Raw genomic sequence first — 22,109 nt, forward strand, 5'->3', positions numbered from 1 at the left:
TACCTAAGATTTTGCCAAATGTGAAACCAACGTCACGGAAGAAAGAAAAACTCCTTGAAGGATTGCTTTCCAATTTACAACCCTTAGAACTCGCAATCCTTTATTTTCCAATCAATTTATTGACTTGGAAAAAATGGGTCAAGAAGAAAAACAAAATATGGAAAGAGACTCCACCGTTAATAACTGGAAGACAAGAAGAACCGGCTCTGTCTTCCGTCTTTACTTAATAGACACAATTTCAGGTTGTAACTTAATTGGGTTTCTTTATGCTTCCATATCCTTGCAAATCATTACTACTATTCTTTAGATCAAGAAATAATCCTGGGAGACGAAGTAATAATGGCTGGAAGGCCAGAGAAGAAAGGGGCATGCGATCTCTGTTTGAAAGGAAACCGGTTTACTGAGAAGGAGATTTGCATCGTTTGCAGTGCAAAGTACTGCTGTCGTTGTGTTCTGAAAGCAATGGGTTCAATGCCAGAAGGAAGAAAATGTGTTTCTTGCATAGGTCAGAGGATTGATGAGGCAAAGCGAAAGAACTTGGGTAAATGTTCTCGGATGCTGAAGCAACTATTGTGCGAAATTGAAGTTAAACAGATCATGAAATCTGAGAGACTATGCCAGGCTAATCAGCTGAACCCTGAGCTTGTTTACTTGAACAGCCAGGCTCTTTCTCAACAGGAGCTTTTCCTTTTGCAGACCTGCTCAAACCCACCAAGAGAACTAGAACAAGGACGCTACTGGTATGATAAAATTTCAGGCTTATGGGGAAAGGTGAATACTGAATATTATTAAAATCTGGCTACTTTCTTTTTTCTTATTTAAATTTTCAAATACAGTGGATTCACTCATCTTGTGTGGCTCAACAGGAAGGAAAGAAACCTTGCCAAATAATCAGTCCCCAATTAGTTGTTGGGGGCTTTCTGCAGCAAAATGCAAGCAATGGAAACACAAATGTGTTGATAAATAATCGTGAGATAACCAAAGTGGAGCTCCTGATGCTGCAGGTTTCTCATACCGGACATAATCAAATCAATTCAATTATTTTGTTTTGGATGCATGAATTTCTTCAAACACATATACGAGATCAAAGCCATTCCATTGGATTATGTTTTGCAGTTAGCAGGAGTGAAATGTGAAGGAGCAACTCACCTTTGGGTGAGTGCAGATGGGTCCTATCAGGAAGAGGGATCGAATATCATAAGAGGAAATATATGGCTAAAGGTATATCTACACATACTCTCCGAATTAGCAGACCTAATAATTTTAACTACCTTGTTCATATTTATTTCCCATTTAGAATAATCTTGGGGTTGATTTCTGTTGCAGACAAGAGTAGCGAAGCTAGTTTGTCTCATGTTGTCTTTGCCAACTGCTCCTCTTGACCGTGTTAGTGGGAAACAAGTGGGTGTGGAAGCTGAGCATGGACTTTATAGTCCTCTACTAGCTGGTAGTGGTTAATCTGGGACTGAACATGATGCCCACTTAACAACAGTAATTTTCAGTTTCACTTGTATGTTCTGTCAATTTGCATGCCAAGTCAAAGATTGTTCATTTAATTAGAGAAATAAATGAAGAAGAGACAAAATTGAGACAAAATTAGGGGGAAAAAAGGTATACTTTACAGAATTGATGTAATTTGTATTACTTTTATCGTTATTGTTGTCATCTTGAACAAATTTTAGAATATTACCATTGTATGTATAACAAATTTCATTATGATACTCGTCTTGACAAAAATTGAAACCTAGATTAATGTTTATATATATCCAAATCAAGGCAAGATCAGAAATATATCATTTAAAATTTTAATTGAACGCAGCCACTCCCACAATATGAGAGTTCAGATCAAGTTACAAGCTGAAACTGTGAAGGAAAACAGTAATCTGTAGTCTTGCTTGTTTGTTGCCGCTGTTAAAGGCTCCAGAATCCTTGTGATGCTAGTTCTAAGAGGGAAAACCACTTCCATTTTTACCAAAATCACTCTTTTTGACCCATCTCCAGGATTGCAATTGCAATATAATTTCGTGGTTAATTACAATTACCAATTGGCCAATTGGGATGAACTATTTTAATAAGAAAAAGAAAAAGAATAAATCATCTAAAACAAACCTAAGAAATATTTTGCATTAATTAACATATACAAAACAGGGGAACTAATTTCTTTACATAATCTGGGTTGATCTTGATTATCAACAAGGTGCAAACCTGTCCATAATCATGCAAACTGTGGCCTCAGAAATGGTAGTTTCTCTGTGAACCACTTTGCTCTCTTTACCAGCTTCCTTTTCTTCTTCAGCTACTACTCCTCCTTTGGCTTTTGACAAGAATAGTAATGGCTTCTTTGGCCTGACCTTCTCTTTAAGCTTAGCTAGCTCAGTCGCCCATGTCTCCACTACTGCAGACATTTCTGCCGAGATGAACCTAAACCCAATTCCTCTTCTTTAAAGTGCTTTTTGTTAAATATGAGAATGGGCACAAGGCTAGCTAGAGGATTTATAGAGAAGTTGAGGAAAACCAATGGAAAATTCGGCCCTCTCAAGTTTTGTGGCAGTTGTTTTAGAAGGAGGACCATAGAAAACCGCATGTGGTTGCCCATAGATAGTGTTTAAAAACGGGGGCGTATAATTTTTTGGATATTCCATGGTACTATAAAAATCTTCATGGATATTGGGGTGTGGTTACTCACACCCAACATTCTGTACTCGTGAATAACAAGATTCTTAATCTAATGGTATTATAAAGTTTTAACTTAAATTCTTTTTTTTTTTTGAAATGTACACTTTTAATATTTATATTATAATATAAGAGATTTAATTATTAATTAAATTATTAATTTCTTAATTTAAGTTTGTAATAAAATAAAATAATTGTTAGTCATATGGGAGTCCAACAATTAACTTTTGACATCATGGGTATAAATTTTTTTTTTTAGTATTGACTTCTATCAAATAATATTAGGGTTAAACATTCGATTCAAATTAAATCGAACTGAATCAAGCTATCAAAATTAAATTAACTAAATTATCATATTTTAAAAACCAAACTAAATCAAAATGAATGAAAAATTGAATCGAACTAAACCACTTTATTTCAGTTTGGTTCGAACTGATCGGTTTTAAGTTTTGATAGTTTTTTTTTAATTTATACTTGATTTTCAAATTATTTGATATAATTTTGACCTTGATTTGAATCTAATAACCATTAATCAATAAAATTAAATAATTTATATATATATATAATTACTAATAATTCATAAATTTTTTATAAAAATAAATTAATTTAAAAATTAATAAAACAATTCTGTTCAACCTATTTTTGAAATAACTAAAATTTTTAATCTTCAAAATCGAACCAAACTAAATTATTTTAAAAACTAAATCAAATAATCAAATTAAGGCGATTCGGTTCGGCTTATTCGGTTCAAATTGAATAGTGCTCACTTCTGAATAATATATCAAAAAGGTGTATTATAATGTCACTGTACTTATTTACTGTATGTAAAATAAGAGACTATAATATTTTAAAGAAAATAGGGAATGCTTCTACCATTAATAATTACCTTTAACAAAAATAGTGCAACATGATATTGAGAGCTCTCAAGTTATATGTGTGGTCAGTTTGGATCTTGAAATTGATCAAGAGAATGTGGCTTAATCTTTAACGCAAATAGGGAGGAGGTAGGAGATGCAAAGATGATCATCCAAATTCCACACGTTTAAAAGTTGGGAAAACAGACCATTGTTTTGTCTTTTACGTGGGATGGAGGAAATTAAAGTTGGAAGTTTCCACCAAATTCAATGGGTGCGTGTGACGTTTCTTTCCCATTGGATTGCAATTTGGATAGATGCGAAGGCAACCAAAGAAACTACCTTTAAATAGTTTCCTAAAATGCTGAGCAACGTTCGAGACAGTTTGGCCGAGTGGTCTAAGGCGCCAGATTTAGGCTCTGGTCCGAAAGGGCGTGGGTTCAAATCCCACAGCTGTCAAGATGATTTTTTTTTTTTTTTTAAATTTCAAAATCATCTAGAAAAGGCACTAAATTGAGGGAAAATAATATATTTCTCAATTTTGTGATAATCATATATCAAATAATATAACAGTAAACACGAGCAGAGTTGAATCGCATAAATAGGCCAAAACTCGAAAGCACTGGACAAAGCAGCAATGTATCAGGTTCCTCCTGTTGGCCGTTGCCGTGATATAAAGACAAAATAAACACAAGTAAAGGTACCCAGTTAGTCCATATAGATTAAATTGACAATATTTATCGACTCCAATTTTAAGCGGATAAGGTAAAATTCATGTATTTATTTGAAGCTATTAACATACAACTTTATTCAAAATTTTAGGATCCATTTTTACAGAGTGGAGCAAAAGAAAGATGGGTTTGATGGGTTTGAAGAATCCTCATCAAGCACTGAAACAGTCAATAAGCATTGAAAGTGAAGCCTCAGAAAATGCCAAGCCAGATGATTTGACTCGCATGCCTCGAACCAAAGTAGCCAATGACTCAGCCTGGTTGGCTCCTTCTGATCGAGCCAGTTTGCTAGGCTCAGAAGTAGTAGTGCTCGATTTGCTTGACCAAATGGCCTGACCCTTTTCTCGTAGCTTGGCAAGCTCAGCAGTCCAGATATCCACAAGGCCAGACATGTCGTAAACCTTAATATCTTTTGTTTAACACTTGAAACAGACAAGGAAAGTGAGAATAAAAGCAAAAGGACCTTGAAAGTGCTGTTTAGATATTTGAAGCTTTGGGTGGTTGGTAGATTTTGGGGATGTGAAAGAGGTTTTCCGGCTTATATATAGGAAGGTTTGAAAGGTGGTTTTATGGTTTAACAAAGGCGCATGTATGAATGTTATAATAATATATCTTCTATCTAATCTAGCCATGTGGTCAAACTTTTCAACCCACAAGGAATCTCAAAACCTGAAACCGCTGGCGCAGCTAGCTTGAAGCTAGTGGTTATCTTTAATACAGTAGACATTACAGCACTTGGGATTGCAAACAACAAAGTTGATGGTATTGGGAAATTTCAGCATTTTCTTTTTTTTTCTTTAATTCTACAAAAAGATCTTAGAAGGTTTTATCGCCCCGCTTTTTCTAAATCTGAATCACAAGTTCAATAGCAATTTTCTTTGGACTCATTTCCAAGTCTTATTACAATCACTAGGGATACTATTCCCAGTAACATGATGTGCGTGAAGGACAGATGGGAACAAGATCTTTGTACTGCAATTTGTCTTAAGAGGCAAAAGCTAATGAAATAAAAGAAAAAAAAATGAACCTCATCAAACATTTGATAAACAGGTCTCATATATCAACATCTAGGTTTTCATTATTTCATTAAATATTGCAACAAGAACCAAGAATAATATGATACTTAGACCCATTGTAGTAAACACACAATTGTTTCGTTAAAAAAAAAAAATCGAATGGCGATGTTGGTGATCTAAGTTGCATAGTAACTGTCTCTGGAGAAAACATTACTTCACCAACTAATTTGACTGGCAACTGAAATTCCACTTGAATGCATGCAATTCTGCATTCACTGGTTGCCATTAACAGAATGGGTTTTGAATTGTTTAAGTTGAAAACCCTCTTGGAAGCAAAAGCGAGATTGTCACATGGGTGTTATGCTTGTGAAGAAAGATCAGTTTAAGATCAGGAAAGTTGCCTGTCTACAACGCATAAGCTGCAGCATTTTTAAGATGAAACACATCTCATGCAGGCATGGGTATGTCCTGTGCCCAAAAGTCTCCGATTCCTCATGAGGAAAGCATTGGTCAAGTAGAGGACACAAGGAGAGCACCTCTAAAAGCTCTCATGAGTAATTGATTGCAATTTCTCACAAAAGAGGGCGATAGCACATCATTATCCTGAAACCTCATCTGTGGGGCTGTTCAGTCAACCAAAGTAATTTATGCCTTTATGTAATAGAATTAGCACAGTCAATCTGATTTTCAACTAGCCGTTATAATTGCTATTATGGTGGTTAGAGCTGTTCAGTCAACCAAAGTAATTTTTGCCTTTATGTAATAGAATTAGCACAGTCAATCTGATTTTCAACTAGCCGTTATAATTGCTATTATGGTGGTTAGAGCAGGCAGGAATATTGAGAAGCGGCAGTTAATTTGTTTTGTACATATGAGCCAATTGGCTATAAATAATCCTTTACTTCTTGTAAACAAAATATCCGAAAAACTTTCACTCAGTTTTCTTCTTCACTGTTTTTCCCTTTACTTCTTTTAGTTAATTTCTTGAGTTCGTCAATTGGTATCGAAGTGATCACTCCTTGGTCACGGCAAAAGGAACTCGTTCCCGATAATAGAGGAAGGAAATAGCTTCTACGGGCAATGCTCAGATTCCAAAACCATTGAAGCTATTTACTTCATTCTTGGAATCGGATTGCTCTGATATCAATTGATAAACTAAAAAAAATTAACTAAAAACAGTAGAGAGAAAAACAGAGAAGAAGGGAACTGCGACGAGATCTTACAAATATTTTGTTTAATGCACAAAGCAAACTAACTGCTTCAACTCAGTAGTCCAGCAAGCTGTAACCACCATAACCGCAACTATAGCAGCAGTTATTGTTTCAACTGCAGCTACTAAAAGCACTTCTTAAAAGACATTTATTAGGGACATTTAAATTTTGATTTTAATGTAAATTTGACATATCTTAATCATAAGAACCTTAAAACATCAAAGTAACTTTTTTAAGCTGCTTTTGGATGCTTTTTCAAAAAGCTGGTTTTCAACCTCTACCCAAACAGAGCCTAACACAATCAACTTCTTCCAAGAATTCTTTTTGCAACTCAATAAGCAGAAAGCAACACGCAAAACCCATACTCCAACAAGTCACTCACAGAAGCTCAATAGTCCAGTCCATGGAATAGCAATATGAAGTTCAATCATAACATGCAACAAATGGTTGTTGACGATATTTTTATGCGTCAGCAAAGTAACTTAACAAGAAATACTGATAACACATCTATGACATCCAGCTCATAATGGAAAGAGTAAGAATACATGCCAACAGATGATAAAAGTATCTATTAGAATAAAAAGTTTCAATTAAGCACATCCATGGTTACTATACTAAAGATAACATATCTAAGCATCGTTAACACTAGAGAAATCAGAAAACAAGAGGAACAAAATCATAAACGAACCAATCAATGAATGAATTTGATCAGCAGAAGATGGACTCAAAATGTTTTTGACCACAAAGCCGAAAATATATTCACAAGATAAGGCACTGACAAGTAGTTCACAACTTCAATAATTACTCCAAGAACCAGACAGGAAACTGACCACTGAAATGACATCAGAAAACACAAAGCATTGCCAAACTTAATGATTAAGTAATGCTACATTCATCAACCCACGATTTCCACCTCGTTGGGGAGAAGAAATGCAGAGCAAACAAGTATTGCAGAATTGCTGAATTATCAATCAAACTACTTATTTGGAAAAAAATGAATATTATTTTTCCAACACTTGAACTTTTCCAACTCTTATGTATCATCAAAAACACAAGAGAAGATCAAGAAAAAAAAGTTTTCTCAAATTTTCAAACAATTTCCATTTCTTCATTCCCACAATTTCTTATAAGCTGCTTCCTGTTACACACTCCCTTCTGTGTTAAGCTAGCTAAAACAATGCTCTTTTTCATTTTCAAGAATAAATATGGCATCCCCTCCCTCACCATATACCTTTTTCCCAATTTGCAAATATGGCTCTCACAGGTTAAGCTTCCCACTAAAAACCAGAGATAATACCAATCTCCGCAACCTGAAAATCACATATCTCCATATACTAAAGAACCTTAACAAGCCACTAATAAAGTACTTGTAGCCTAATATGAAAAGAAATTGAACGAATTAAATCACAAAAACACATAAATAAAAGCAACCAAACATGAAGCATACAAATAATAGGAGCGATGTTACAAATTCCAGAAAATAAATTAAAAAAAGGAAAAATTCAAATCCTAAAGCATTGAATTTCTCGGTTTCAAACTAAATCCAAACATGTTTCATACAAAACATCAATCTTTGCTCATTGTGTATGCTCACAACCATCAAAAGTATATCACTATAGTTTTTAAGCTAAGAAATCGAAACGAACAAAATAATGAACAGAACCGGCACCGGTAACAGCAATTCTTCTTAAAGAAAGAAACAGATCATAATTCTGAGCTGTTAACATCTCGAGTCCAACCATTAAATGTGAAAACCTCGAAATTATGCTTTAAGCGACGGCGACAGGCTGCTGCTTTGCAGGCTCGAGATTCTTCTTTTTTGATTTATCGTCGCTGCCGATGAAGTCTTCAATGTTGTAAATGACGGTGATGTAGAGGGAGCAACTAGGGCACCGAGCGATTTCCTCGCCGAGGCGGAGATCCTCCTTGGTGATTTGAAATAGGTCGCCGCAAGGGCACGGGTAGGTGTATGCTTGAAACTCCTCGTTCCATTCCATGTCCTCTATCTCCACGTCGTCGTACGACATCTTTTCCAAGCCCTTCGGTTTGTTTTGAAACAAACTCTGCTTCGTCTCTGTATATTGTTTGATTAGAAAGGGGCAAACTTTGCCTCGTCTCTGTTTATTGTTTGATTAGAGAAAGGAAAGTCGCCTTGAGATCTTATGGGCAAGTCGGGAGGATTCGATTCGATTATATTGTGTTTGCCCATTCGGCTTTATGAAATTTATAATTACGCCCCCGGATGTTGTAAAAATTCCATTCCTTTCCTTTTTTTTTTAAATGACAAATTAATATATATTTATGATGTGGTTGGTTTGAATTACTAGCATAAGCACTTGAAATAATTTATAATATGTAATTATTTTATTATGTATAAATTAATTAAATATTAATTTAATTACCTAATTAAAATATTAAAATTTTTTTTATAATCATGAATACTATAATTAAATTAGTACAATATAGTACGTAGATATTTAAAATGTTTTTATATCCATTATTTTAATGCCGTTATAAAAGTTTTTTTTCATATTTACAATAAAATTGTAAATAATTTTTTTAAATGTAATAATTTATTTTTGTAACACCCCTAATTTTTAAATTTATTATTTTATGAGTAACTATTAATATTTTATTTTATTTAAATTTTAGGAAAATTATTTAAAATTTTTGAAATTTTTGAAATCGAGTTTGATTTTTCAAAAATATAAAATTTTGATGATTTTTAAAAAATTTATTTAAGGACCACATGGCAAAACTAAAAATATATTTAGACTCTATGAATTTTTCTGAGTTTCTCAAATTTTTTTTGAAATTTTTGGGCTTCATTTTTTGTCCCAGAGCAGAGTAAAAATTCAATTTTGAGTATATTGAATCGAACAGGCCAAATCGAAACGAACTGGGTCAGACCGATCGAATCAGATCAGCCTTACCTTTTTCTTCTTCCTCCCGCGTCACGCTGACCCTCTCTTCTTCTCTCCCCGTTTTCTCTTTCCTCTCTCCTCCTCACCCCCTAGCTACCGCCACACAGCCCTCCCTCACACGCCGGTGCACCACCTCTACCCTTCCTCGCCATAGACCACCCTTCAGATCGCTATAAAACTCTCCATTTCTCCCCTTACACTAAGACCACGTGGCAAAACCGAGCCACCCTTCCCTGCCGCTTCGACTTCCCAGGTCGATTCCAGCCAATTCGACTACTAATAGGATCGGGTCTTATCCCAAAACACATCTACACCTCGAGAGCTTTCCATAGACACCAAGAACACAAAAATCCATTAAGCGGTTTGTCCAATTTTTGCTTGGGAAATTTTAACCCATTTTGACTTTTGGGCTAGATTTATCGAAAACCGTAAACCCCATCAAAAATCCGAGAGTACCGGAGTGCTATACTCATCGAGAGTTTCGCGGCAATACCCATTTTAAATTTTTCTGATACTTTTTTCCAATGGGTCTCGGGAAACTTCGCAATATTTTTTTATCATTAAATGAGTTTAGAAAATTCCGTAAAAATTATATAATAACCCTCGTGTTATGAGCTTGGCGTAAGTACATTCAATTCGTGCAAATTCGATGGTTACTCTGGTCTGTAATTTCAGGCCGGGTAGACAGACTGCTGGAAAAGCTTCAGAATCGGGTTGAGACTATAGACTACCCCACCATTTTCAGACATCCCAGACGCGTCTCCAGGGTCAGAATTGGCATAGGTAAACTCGAACCCTCATTTTTCTTAATTATCTAGTGCCTGATTTCAATTAAAAATCTATAAAATATTCGTGATAGGTTCGAAAAATATAATTCCTTTTGCATTAGCTTAATAATATTGCTAAGGACCGCGGGGCAAAGTTTTAGAATTTTTAGAGCTCATTTGGATAGTTTTTACAAAAAAAGATAATTGTAGGGACTAACTTGTGATTTTCAAATTATGGTTGTTGACTGTTTGGGTGGGTCCAAGAGGGGCCATGTGATGTGATTGAGTTGTGGATGTGTGACTTGTGGATATAGAAGTGCATTTTGAGCCCTTTTGCAGGTTGGGTACGTTCTAGGTATATGGGAGACTCTGCTATATTTTCGGTACGACTTAGGGTATCTTTAGTCTTTTTCAAACTTTCATTGAGTCAAATTATTAAATAATTTTAATGAAATTTGTCAGGTGATTCGGGACAGCCTTTCTCCTCACCACAGCCACCGCAGTGACCTCGGTTTAAGTCTATGAGTAAAATATTAATTTTAATAATAATTTTAATTATAATTTTAATATTATTATATGTTCAAGCATGCCCATGCATCACTTATAAATATGTATCTATGTAGTTAAACACTAGGCACGTTTATAATGCATTCTTAATTGATGAAGTGCCATGGTTATTATTTACAGTAATTTGGAGTAGTGTGTGTACGTTGGCGTGCGTGTGATGTGTGGTATTGGATATAGATAGGACGGGTAGATGCGGCTTGAGAGACACTCGCTGGGACCTAGTCCTTTATGGATAAGTAGGGTAGGCACCGCTTGAGAGACACTCGCTGGCCTCGGCATTTGGTTTATTAAGCGAAAGTCCGGCTTGAGAGACACTCGCTAGCAGAGGTTGGATTAAGAGAGCTGTATAGGGGATCGGCTCCCATATATGTACTGTTTGAACATTATTGGGTGTGCGAGTGCTCTAAATTGCCTTTTTGCTGTTATGATGTGATGTGTATGAAAAGTTTGATAGTGTTACATTCCACTGTTTAGAATGCATTAGCTTTAGGTAGCTATTGAAATTGTAGTTAAAATTGGTATTTTACTCTCTAAGTCGAACGCTCACTCCTATTCACCTTATTTTTCCAGGATACAGGAGATTTCTTATTGAGTTCTAACCTGCCTCTCTCCCTCGCAGGTCATCGATTAATATTTATGATGTTTGTATAATTTTTACTAACTCCTAAATTTTCACATGTGTTATAAGTATTTATTTGATTTGAGTCTGTATTATAATTGTTGTGTTGGATCTGTAAAACTGTTAGATATATGTTTGATGGGATTGAATGAGGGAGTTGATCTCCCAATTGAGTTTATGGCATTATGATTATATGGAGGGTAAGCTGAGCTCTCCAAATTATTATATATTGTGTTTACAGGTCGAGCGAGTTAAAAACTCTCCGTTGTATAGTCCATTTTATGGCCAGACTCTGTCCGGTTGAATTCTTGAAATTGAGCCCAAATGGGCCTTAGGATTGGGTTTAGGAATGTTAGGCTTACTACGGGCCTCGAGGGCTTTAAGCTGGCCCAGGTTCTGGTGCCGGTCCGGCCCATAAGTTGGGTCGTGACAATTTTTGTTAACAATTATATTGTATTAGTATTAATTTAAATATTTTTACTTATTAATAATTTATTTAATATTAAATAATTAATAATAATATATTATAAATGTTGATTACTTTAATTCAATAATGAGTATTTAGATTAATAATTCATTATAAAAGAAAATTGTTGATAACCTATCATATTCATTAAAAATTATGAAAACCTAAAATATAAAAGTTACCCGTATGATCATAATAATTATAATAATATTTATAGATATGTTTAGGAATATATTTATAAGTTGGAATTATAAGCATTTTTAAATTAAAAGTATTATTTCTACTTTTTATAGATTGATATTGTGATATAGATACATTTTTTAGAAAATTATAAATACTCATTTTGATATATTTTAATTAATCTTTTTAATAAAAAAATAATTTATACTATTCAATAAATTTAAGATTATGTTCCTTATACATTTTTCAAAAAAATTATATAGTTTGTAAATATTATGATTATTTATTTTTAAATACATTTTTATACATAAATAAGATATTATATTATTAAGTAGTAAAAAAGTTGAAACTTATATACTTTAGAAAAGCTTATATTTACTAATTTTTTAAATTAGATAAGTAAACAATTTTATAAATTTTAATATAAATAATTAATTTAGAATACAAAATTAATATTATAATTATTTTAAGTATCAAAAATTATTTTTAAAAACTAAAAATATTTTATCCTTTTATAAATTCGTCTTCCCATTCATACTTTTATAGATTGAAAAAAAATTTACATAGAATATTTAAATAATAAAATTTGAATTAAATTGAAAATTTTAATTTTATTTTAAAATTATTAAGAAAATAATGAAATTTTATTTCATTTCTTTTAATTTAGATGATTTTTAAGTACTAATGTTATTTAACTCAATAAAATATAATTATCATTAATTAGCTAAAAAAAAAATCTTTAGCTTTGTCTATTGTTATATTCTTCGTTGTAATAAAAAATCATAAGTAAAATAAAATTATAAATAAAAATAATTATAAAATAAAATAAAATAATTTAAATATAAAATAAATAAAATTTATAAATAAAATTTTAATTGTTTTAGAATTACCGATCAAATCAAACTAAAAAATTATAAATACTTTCTAATTATTCATAAAAAAAATTACTTTTAAGTAATTTACCCTTCAATATATATTTTTAAAAAAAAAGTATAAACATAAGTATAAATTTATGATTTTAATTAATGCTTTTTTTTTTTATAAAAGTTTATTTAAATTGTAATAACAAATTTTATAAATAAATGGAAATTAAGTGTAACACCCTAACTAATTTTTGAAGAAATATTAAATATAGTTATTATTTGAATGAAAATATAACTTTAATTTTGGACTTAAAAGTAAAGTTTTAGAATTTTTGGGGTAAAAAATATGATTTTTAGAGAATTCAAGGATCAAAATAAAATTTGTTTAAAAAGAGGGATAACTGGCAGCCCCTTCTCCATAATTATAAAAGAAAAAAAGAAATAGAGAGTAGAAGAATCGGGAAAGAGAAAATGAAAGGCAAAAGGGAGAAAGAGAGAAGGAGAAGAAGAAGAAGAGAAAGAGGGAGATGGTGGCTGAATTTTTGAGATTTTTTCAAAAAAAATAGACACTGACAAGAGGAAAAGAGGGAGAGTGGTCTGAAAACTAAGAAATTAAAGAGAGAAAGGGAGGAAGATGATGAATCGGAGCAGAAACAGGGGGTTGAGCAGGGGCAGCAACTTTGCCTTCCATCTAAGTGAGTTTAGTGCATCTTTCATCTTTGATTTTTGGATATGTTTGAGGTCTATATGTATAAAAGTTATGGTTAAAATTTGGTAATTTTTCAACAGTTTGATTTTGAGAAATAAATTGTTGAACATAGGATGTTTGCATTTGGAATTCTGAATTTACGCTACTAAAATTTGAGGAAAATAAATAGTTAGGATGCTTAGAAAATTATAGAGTTTGGTAGAGAAGATCTTTAGGATGTTGGGGCTGTTGTGTTAAAATGTGGTGAATTTTGAACTATGGTAACGTATTACATTTCATACATAGGAATACATTAGATTTAGATAATTATAGAAATTATATTTAAAATCAATATCTTACTCTCTGAGTCGAACACTCACCTCTATTTAACTATTTTTTCTCATGTGATAGGTGGCTTTATTTGTAATTAACCTGCTTTCTTTCTCCGCAAGTTTAAACAGAAAATATTTTAATTGGCTTTTATTGTCTTTTATTTAAATCTAAAACTTCGCATGGATCAATAGTTGTATTTTTATTTAGATTGTAATAACTTAGTTTTGGAGTTATAAAATTAATTATGTGAGATTGCATAGATGCATGAGATATTTATTATTGATAATGAAGGGAGCTGAGCTCACAAATATTGATATATGTGAGTTGAGGATTGTAAGGGTGAGTTGAGCTCTCCATATTATTGATATTAGTGAGTTAATGCTCCTCATTGGATAGTTCAATTTATGGGGGGATTTTATTCGTTTATTTTTTTAAAAAAAATTGGGCTATCTTAATGAGCTTTATGAATAGATTAAAAATAGTTAGACTTACTACGGGTTTCGGTGGCCTTATGCTAACCCAATTTCTAATATCAGTCCAGCCCAAAAATTGAGTCATTACAAAGTTGGTATCAAAACTCAGGCTCTAAATTCATGGGAAAGTGTGTACCTAGAGTTATCACATGCGAAGTATAGGATCCTGTTTTGTCTTTTTCAATAATTCATTGCTTCTAGATTTTACGGTTTTTTTTCCTCATTGGATAGTGTAAGAGTACTCTAATTTAGTGTTTCGATTTCTGAGGAATACATGGTAATGTGAATTTGAGCTAGCAAACGAGTTGATATATTTAAAAATAATATAAAAAATTAAAGATATTTTTGTCTTTCAAAAATTTGCTCTCTCATTCATGCATACATATATATATATAACTCAACTCAAGTCAACTAAGCTTTTATTCCAAAAATTTATTGGGGTTGGCTATATGGATTCTCTTTCTCTATGCTAAACGATTTTTTGTTAAATCCTTGAAAATGTGTAATACTTTTAGGTCATGTTGTACTACTCTCCTCCAAGTCAGTTTAGTTCTACCCCTTATTTTCTTTCTATCTTCTAACCCGTGCTCTACTTATCTAACTGAAGCCTCCGTATGTCTGCGCTTCATATGATCAAATCACCTCAATCTCCCTTCTCTCAACTTATTCTCAATCGACGCCACTCCTACCTTTTCTCTAATACTCTCATTACGGATTTTATCTAGTCTAGTATGGCCACTCATCCACCTTAACATTCTCATCTCCGTAACTCTTATCTTAGACACATACGACTTCTTTATTGACTAACACTCACTACCATATAACATGGCCGCTCATATGACTGTATGGTAAAATTTTTCTTTCAGCTTATTAGGAATCTTGCTATCACATAAAACTCTCGTAGCACATCTCTACTTTAACCATTCGGCTTTAATCCTATGACTAATATTCTCATCACATCCCCCATCTACTTGAAGAATTGAGCTAAGATATTTAATGTAACACCCCTGATTTTTTATATATTATTATTGGGCTTCGTGTAGGTATCCTCAATTCGCGGAAATTCGACAGTTGTCCAGATCCGTGAATTTCCTACGAACAGACCCACTACGAAAAGTCTCCGAATTGGATCGAGGTTTTGGCTACCCCACCATTGTCAGGCATCCCGAGCGCATTCCCGAAGTCGGAATCGGCAAAGGTAAACCCGAACCTTGCTTTTTCGTAATTTTCTAGTGCTTAAATAGGATTAAAAATCCATAAAATATTCGTAGTAGCTTAGAAAATTACGATTCTTTTTGCAATAGCTTAGTAATATTTCTAAGGACCATGCAAGGTAGTTTTATAATTTTTAGAGCTTATTTGAGCAGTTTTTGCAAAAATGATCAATTATAAGGACTAAATTGAAATTTTACATATTGTGATGAATGATTGATTTGATGGGCCCAGGAGGGGCTGTGTGATGTGATTGAGTTGTGGATATATGGATTGTGGATATAGAAGTGTGTTTTGAGCCCTTTTGCAGGTTGGGTAGGTCCTAGGTATAGGGATCGGCACGACTTAGGACGTATTGGGTCTTTTCTTGATTTGTATTGGGTCATTTGTATTAAATAATTGTAATATAATTGTCAGGTGAGCCGGGACAGCCTTCTTCCTCCGCCCAGCCGCCACAGTGATTACCGTCAAGTCTGTGAGTAAAATATTAATTTTAATTGTAATTTCGATATTATTATATGTTCAGCATGCCCATGCATCACTTATATGCATATATTTATGTAGCTAAACTCTAGGCACGATTTATGTTGCATTCATAACTGTTGATGTGCCATGGATGTTATTGTGGTAATTTGGAGCAGTGTGCGTGCGTTGGCGTGCGTGTGATGTGGTGTGGACTATGGATAGGACGGGGTAGTCACGACTTGAGTAATTCGCTGGGACCCGATCCTTCGAGGGGTAGTCACGGCTTGAGTAATTCGCTGGGACCCTCGATTTGGTTATTAAGTGGAAGTCCGAGCTTGAGTAATTCGCTGGCACCAGGTTGGATTTAAGAGAGCTGTATAGGGGATCAGCTCCCATATGTTATGATTGATACTACAGGGTGTGTGAGTGCTCCAAATTACCTTTTTGATGCTATGATGTGAATTTATTGCTGATGTTGCACTTCATTCCACAGGTTGCATTAGTTTTAGATAGTTATAGAGATTATGGTTAAAATTGATATTTTACTCTCTGAGTCGAACGCTCACTCCTGTTCAAAAATTTTTACAGGCCACAGGAGGATATTTTTTGAGGTTAACCTGCTTTCTCCCTCGCAGGTCAATTATTACTGTTTGTATAAACTTGTTAAATCTTAGAATTTCCGCATGTGTTAGAAATGTTTATTTGATTTGGGTCTGTAAACTAAATTATTATTTTGGGACCTGTAAACTTAATATGCTATGCATGTTTGATGGATTGGATGAGGGAGCTGAGCTCCCATTTATTTTTATGTTGATGAGTATGTGGAGGGTGAGCTGAGCTCCCCAAATGACTATATATTGTGTTTACAGGTCGGGTGAGTCAAAAACTCCCCATTGGAAAGTCCATTTTTATGGCCGGACTCTGTCCGTTTGTTTTCTTGAAATTGGGCCCAAATGGGCCTTAGAATTGGGTAAATGAACAGTTAGGCTTACTACGGGCCTCGGGGGCTTTAGGCTGGCCCAGATCCTAGTGCCGGTCCGGCCCATAGGTTGGGTCGTGACAGATGTGGTATCAGAGCTTAGGCTTCAGATTCATAGGGAAAAATTATCTAAGTGTTGGGAAGAGTCTACTAGGAGTCACATGTAGAGTATAGGATTCTGTTTCGTCTTTTCCTGTAATTCTTTGTTTCTAGATTCTACGTTATACCTCGGGAAATATAAGATTACCTCAGTTAGTGTCTTGATTTTCGTGGAGTACACAGAAATGTGAAATAGAGTTAGAAGACATGTGAGGTCTATCATGAGGATACGTACTCCAAGAAATGTTATATTTTTGTCAGTATGGGTTTAAATGGTGTGCCCATTTCGTGTAAGGCACGAGTACATAAAAGTGAGTCTTAAAAGTACAGTTGCCCTAGATAAGGATGAGGATACCACTACTGGCAGTCATCAGTAGATGACCCAGTCATAATAAGTTTGTGATAATAGAAGATTCAGGAGAGATAAGAAATTAGGAGACCTAGTCTGTCAGGACGTATTGTAGTAACTATACAATGTTCTCGATGTCTGCTCTGTAAGCTGCAGATTATAGTACCGACATGAGATTATTGTGTAAAGCTGCGTACTTCCTTGTAGTGCTTATGATGAGGATGTTTGCAGGCAGTCTCTGTTTTGGTATAGTAATACCATAACAGAGTTCTATATCTGCAGAGGAGTTGGGAACTCCTAGTTAGGGGTCTAGAGTTAGAATATTGAGAGGTCACAGTGGGGTGATAACTAGAGTCAGTGACTCAGTTACCCTAGCATGAGCTAGAGTTACAATAAGAATTGCCATCAGACCAGAGGTTTCGGATTAGTTGCAAAGTAAAGGTGACACCTATAGAGTGAGATTATCTAGTATTCAGTATGAAATTTTGGATGGTTTTTGCAGTATGACAAACATTTGGTTAGAACTTAGTGAGAATAGTATACCTTGTGTGTATCAGTATGAAATAAAGTACAACCCTACTACCTAGGGAAAGTCGGAACTATGAATTGATGATTCACAGAGCTATAATATGATAGGAGAGTCATTAATTTGACATGGTTTTGGGCAAGGTGGTAAATGTAGTATTTTTGTTGCAGCAAGTTAGGGTATAGTCCTATCTTTTCAGAAGGGATCGAAAGTTATTACTAATAATGGTGACCAACAAAATAGTGCCCCAGATGGGACTGTAGAGTGTGGTAGAGAGAAGTTGGCTCAGGTATCCTGCGGAGGATGCAAGTTCTATTATAGGAATCATATATAATCAGATCACGATGGATGTAAATCCTTTGAATTGGATGACGGAACCTTAAGTTTTGGCTAATTGAGTAAACATGGATAATAATAATAATAACAAATAAATAAAATTACTACAGAATCAGTTCTTGAGGTGGTAAGGGTATTATGTAAGCTAAAGGATAAGAATAGAGATCATACAATAAAAGTATGACTGTAATTTGCTGAGTTCCTTTCTAATTTCAAATTATTCAAAACAATAGTATAATCTAATTATAATAGTGTTAAGAGTAATAAATTAGCGAAGATAAATCACAGAAGACCAATGGATAAAGAAAGTGCAGAATGAAAGTTTGGACAATTGATTGCAGATGCAATATAATCTAAATGCTAGTGGAAGTACTAGCTAGAGTGGTCAAAGGACTAAATCTGAGTAGCACAGACATATGATAACGCGATAGAGACTCTGAAAGATATAGTTAGCAAGTACAGCTATTATGTTAGGAAGAAGAATGGAACCAGGGATAGAATAGTCAAGTTCTATTTTGGGTAAGACAAAGGAAATAAATGAAAGGACAACCTAAAGAGTGCATAATAAAAGGAACAAAGTTAAGATATAGGATAGGCTAAGTGTTATTCTTGGCAAGGAGAATGACAAGGATGGAAAACTCAAAATGGGACCACATTAGTGAGAAAAGTGATGGAGGTATGGAATACAATAATAATGAGTAAATGTTAGAAGGTGTGCGATGGTATTGCGGACTACCTAAATAGGTAGAGAAAGAGAAGTTAGTAAGCAGTAAGTTGAATAAAAGTCAGTCTAAGGGATCAAATAGGTATGATGAGAAGAAAAGAATGATAGATAATGACACATAGGTTTTAGGTTAGACTTTTGAGATAGTGAGAAGGTAGTTAGAGGTTCGTTATGAATGTCAGGCAAACATTTTTAGTGTGATCAACAGAATCACTTTGCAGTGACGCAATAACGACAGAGCAATGAGGGGTAGAATAAAAAGTGACAAGTATGGATGGTAATAAATCACTAGAAAGTTTAAGGATCAAATTAATGACCATAGATAAGGGTGGAATTAGTGTTTGAAGAATCTATTAGCGAGAGAAATCTTTCAGGATTCAACAAGGGTTAAGGGCACAATATAAACAATGATAGATATGAATCATAGGTAGAGTATAAGTAAAGTTAATAAATTATAAAATATTATGTCAGGAAGGACGATGGTATAGTAAAGGGTTCATGCAGATGATACCTTATAGGTAGAGCACAATTGTGCTAGGAGATGATGAAATTTGAAGAGAAAAACTAAGAAACATAGGTTAAACATTATTATATGGACAATCGGGCGTAGTTGAATATAGAAGATTTTTTTTTTTTCTTTTCAAGTTTAGCTCGTGTTTTTGATTCCAGAGCGTTATATAAGGAGCAGAGACTGAGGCAAGGAGACCTAGTTATTTGAGATTTTGATAGGCACCAATTCATATACAATTTCCTGATATGAGAATGACAGTAAGTGCATACCTAGTGTTAAGTATGAAAGGACGATCAAAGTAATGACAGGAGTTAAATTGAGTTAGCTACTAAGGCTTGCGACTGTTTTAGACTATGAGCTAGATGAAGTAATATTTATGGATGAGTTTCAATAGATGAAATTGTTGCTGATGGGTAATTTGAGGTTGAAGTTTAGAAAGCTATAGGCAGTATATATGATTATATTAAGGAGAATGAACACGTGAAGTATCTTGTTTGGAATTAAGGCATGACACATATTTCCTACAGCCGTGTTAGTTCAGATGGAACTTATAGTTTATGGGGCTCATATTCATCCAGGATAAGCAATTTCCTACTAAGGCTGGTAGGAAATGATAATGTTCTGATAGTTAAGTTGGAAAAAAGGGGGTACAAAAAAAAAAAAATTCTCTATGGGTAATTATAAGTGTTACATAAGGTGAAGAATGTGCTGGTAGGAGTAAATCATAGGGTTAGAATTCTCGAAGTAATGAAACTAGTAATCAAGATAAGACTAAGAAATAAAAAGAAAGTTAAAGTTGATGATGGGATAGACATCTTTGAAGGAAAAGGTGTAAGGATGAGATAGGACTAAAATTAAGGAATAAGTACAGCAGGTTGAAAAGATACCAACAATACCAAAAATAGGAAAAGGGAAGTTGATAAGATCCAAAGGACAGGAAGAGAGCTCGATAGAGTCAGTTATAATGATGAGGATAAGGAGTGTCTAACCACTGCCCCTGTGTTAACACTACCTATGAGCGGTGAAGGATACACCGTGTACTGTGACTCCTTCAGAGTTGGCCTAGGGTGTGTTTTGATGCGGAATGGAAAAGTAGTGGCTTATGCTTCAAGGCAGCTGAAGAGGCATGAGCAGAACTATCCCACCCATGATTTAGAAATGGCGGCTGTAGTCTTTGCACTAAAAATCTGGAGACACTACCTGTATGGTGAAGTGTGCGAGATATACACCGACTATAAGAGTTTGAAGTACATCTTCCAACAGAGGGATTTAAACTTGAGACAGAGGAGATGGATGGAGCTTCTGGAAGACTATGATTGCACCATCCAGTACCACCCTGGGAAGGCCAATGTAGTAGCAGATGCTTTAAGCAGAAAATCTTCTGGCATTTTGGCGCACATTTCAGCAGAGAAGAGACCTTTGATTTAGAAAGTACATGAGTTGATGGATCAAGGTTTAATCCTAGATCTTTCAGATGAGGGGGTCTTGTTGGCTCATTTTTCAGTGAGGCCAGACTTGCGAGATAGAGTTAGAGTTTCCCAACACAGAGACCAACAATTAATGAAGATCATAGAAAGAGTATAGCAGGGTGAAGGTGGTGAGTTTGGATTTGCCAATGATGGCGCCCTAGTGCAAGGTTCTAGGATATGTGTGCCCAATGTGGACAACCTCAGGAATGAAATCATGCGAGAGGCACACTATACACTGTACAGTGTCCACCCAGGTTCCACCAAGATGTACCATGATGTGAGAGATAGCTATTGGTGGAATGGCATGAAGAGAGGCATAGCAGACTTTGTGTCCAAGTGCTTGACTTGTCAAAAGGTGAAGTTTGAACACCAGAGATCGTCAGGGAAGTTGCAAGAGCTCCCTATCCCAGAATGGAAGTTGGAAATGATTTCTATGGATTTTATGACTGGGTTGCCTCATACCACGAGAGGATATGATTCGATATGGGTAATTGTAGACCGCCTAACCAAATCAGCTCATTTCTTGCCTGTGAAGACTACATATTCTGTGGCACAGTACCCCCGGCTCTACATTCGAGAAATAGTCAGATTGCATGGAGTTCCGGCTTCCATAATATCTGACAGAGGGCCCCAGTTCACTTCTCAGTTTTGGAGAAAGTTGCAGGAGGCACTTGGCACACAGTTGAACTTCGATGGCTTTCCACCCTCGCAGACGGGACGATCGAAAGGACAATCCAAACACTGGAAGACATGCTTCGCATAAGTGTTTTGGATTTTGGAGGTCAATGGGATGAGCAGCTAGCTTTGGTGGAGTTTGCCTACAACAACAGTTATCACTCCAGTATAGGGATGCCACCCTATGAGGCACTATATGGAAGAAAGTATAGGTCTCCTCTGTGTTGGACGGAAATGGGGGAAGCGAAGGTGCATGATGTAGACCTAGTGCAGTACACTTCAGAGATAGTTTCTTTAATCAGGGAACGATCAAAACTTTTCAAGAGGCGTAAGAGTTATGCACTGCACGGAGGGATGTGGAGTTTGCAGTGGGCGACTATGTATTCCTGAAGATTTCTC

The 22,109-nt window shown here is 34.7% G+C and overlaps 2 protein-coding genes and 1 non-coding gene across 3 annotated transcripts; 2 read left to right on the plus strand and 1 right to left on the minus strand.

Annotated features, from left to right (window-relative positions):
• Positions 1–222: 222 nt before the first annotated feature.
• Positions 223–1,717, plus strand: LOC110637445 (extra-large guanine nucleotide-binding protein 1). Its single transcript, XM_021787553.2, has 4 exons — positions 223–771; positions 867–1,004; positions 1,117–1,221; positions 1,327–1,717. Exons 1-4 carry the CDS (start codon positions 340–342, stop codon positions 1,456–1,458), a joined length of 807 nt encoding a protein of 268 aa, XP_021643245.2. The 5' UTR covers positions 223–339; the 3' UTR covers positions 1,459–1,717.
• A 2,189-nt stretch (positions 1,718–3,906) lies between these two features.
• Positions 3,907–3,986, plus strand: TRNAL-UAG (transfer RNA leucine (anticodon UAG)). The gene has a single exon. It is a non-coding gene; the product is annotated as a tRNA-Leu (tRNA).
• Positions 3,987–7,970: 3,984 nt separating this feature from the next.
• On the minus strand, positions 7,971–8,669 carry LOC110637480 (diphthamide biosynthesis protein 3). The gene has a single exon (XM_021787592.2). It carries the CDS (start codon positions 8,510–8,512, stop codon positions 8,255–8,257), a length of 258 nt encoding a protein of 85 aa, XP_021643284.1. The 5' UTR covers positions 8,513–8,669; the 3' UTR covers positions 7,971–8,254.
• Between the last annotated feature and the right edge of the window lie 13,440 nt (positions 8,670–22,109).

The sequence above is a fragment of the Hevea brasiliensis genome, chromosome 18 (genome assembly GCF_030052815.1).
Source record: "Hevea brasiliensis isolate MT/VB/25A 57/8 chromosome 18, ASM3005281v1, whole genome shotgun sequence".
NCBI lineage: Eukaryota > Viridiplantae > Streptophyta > Magnoliopsida > Malpighiales > Euphorbiaceae > Hevea > Hevea brasiliensis.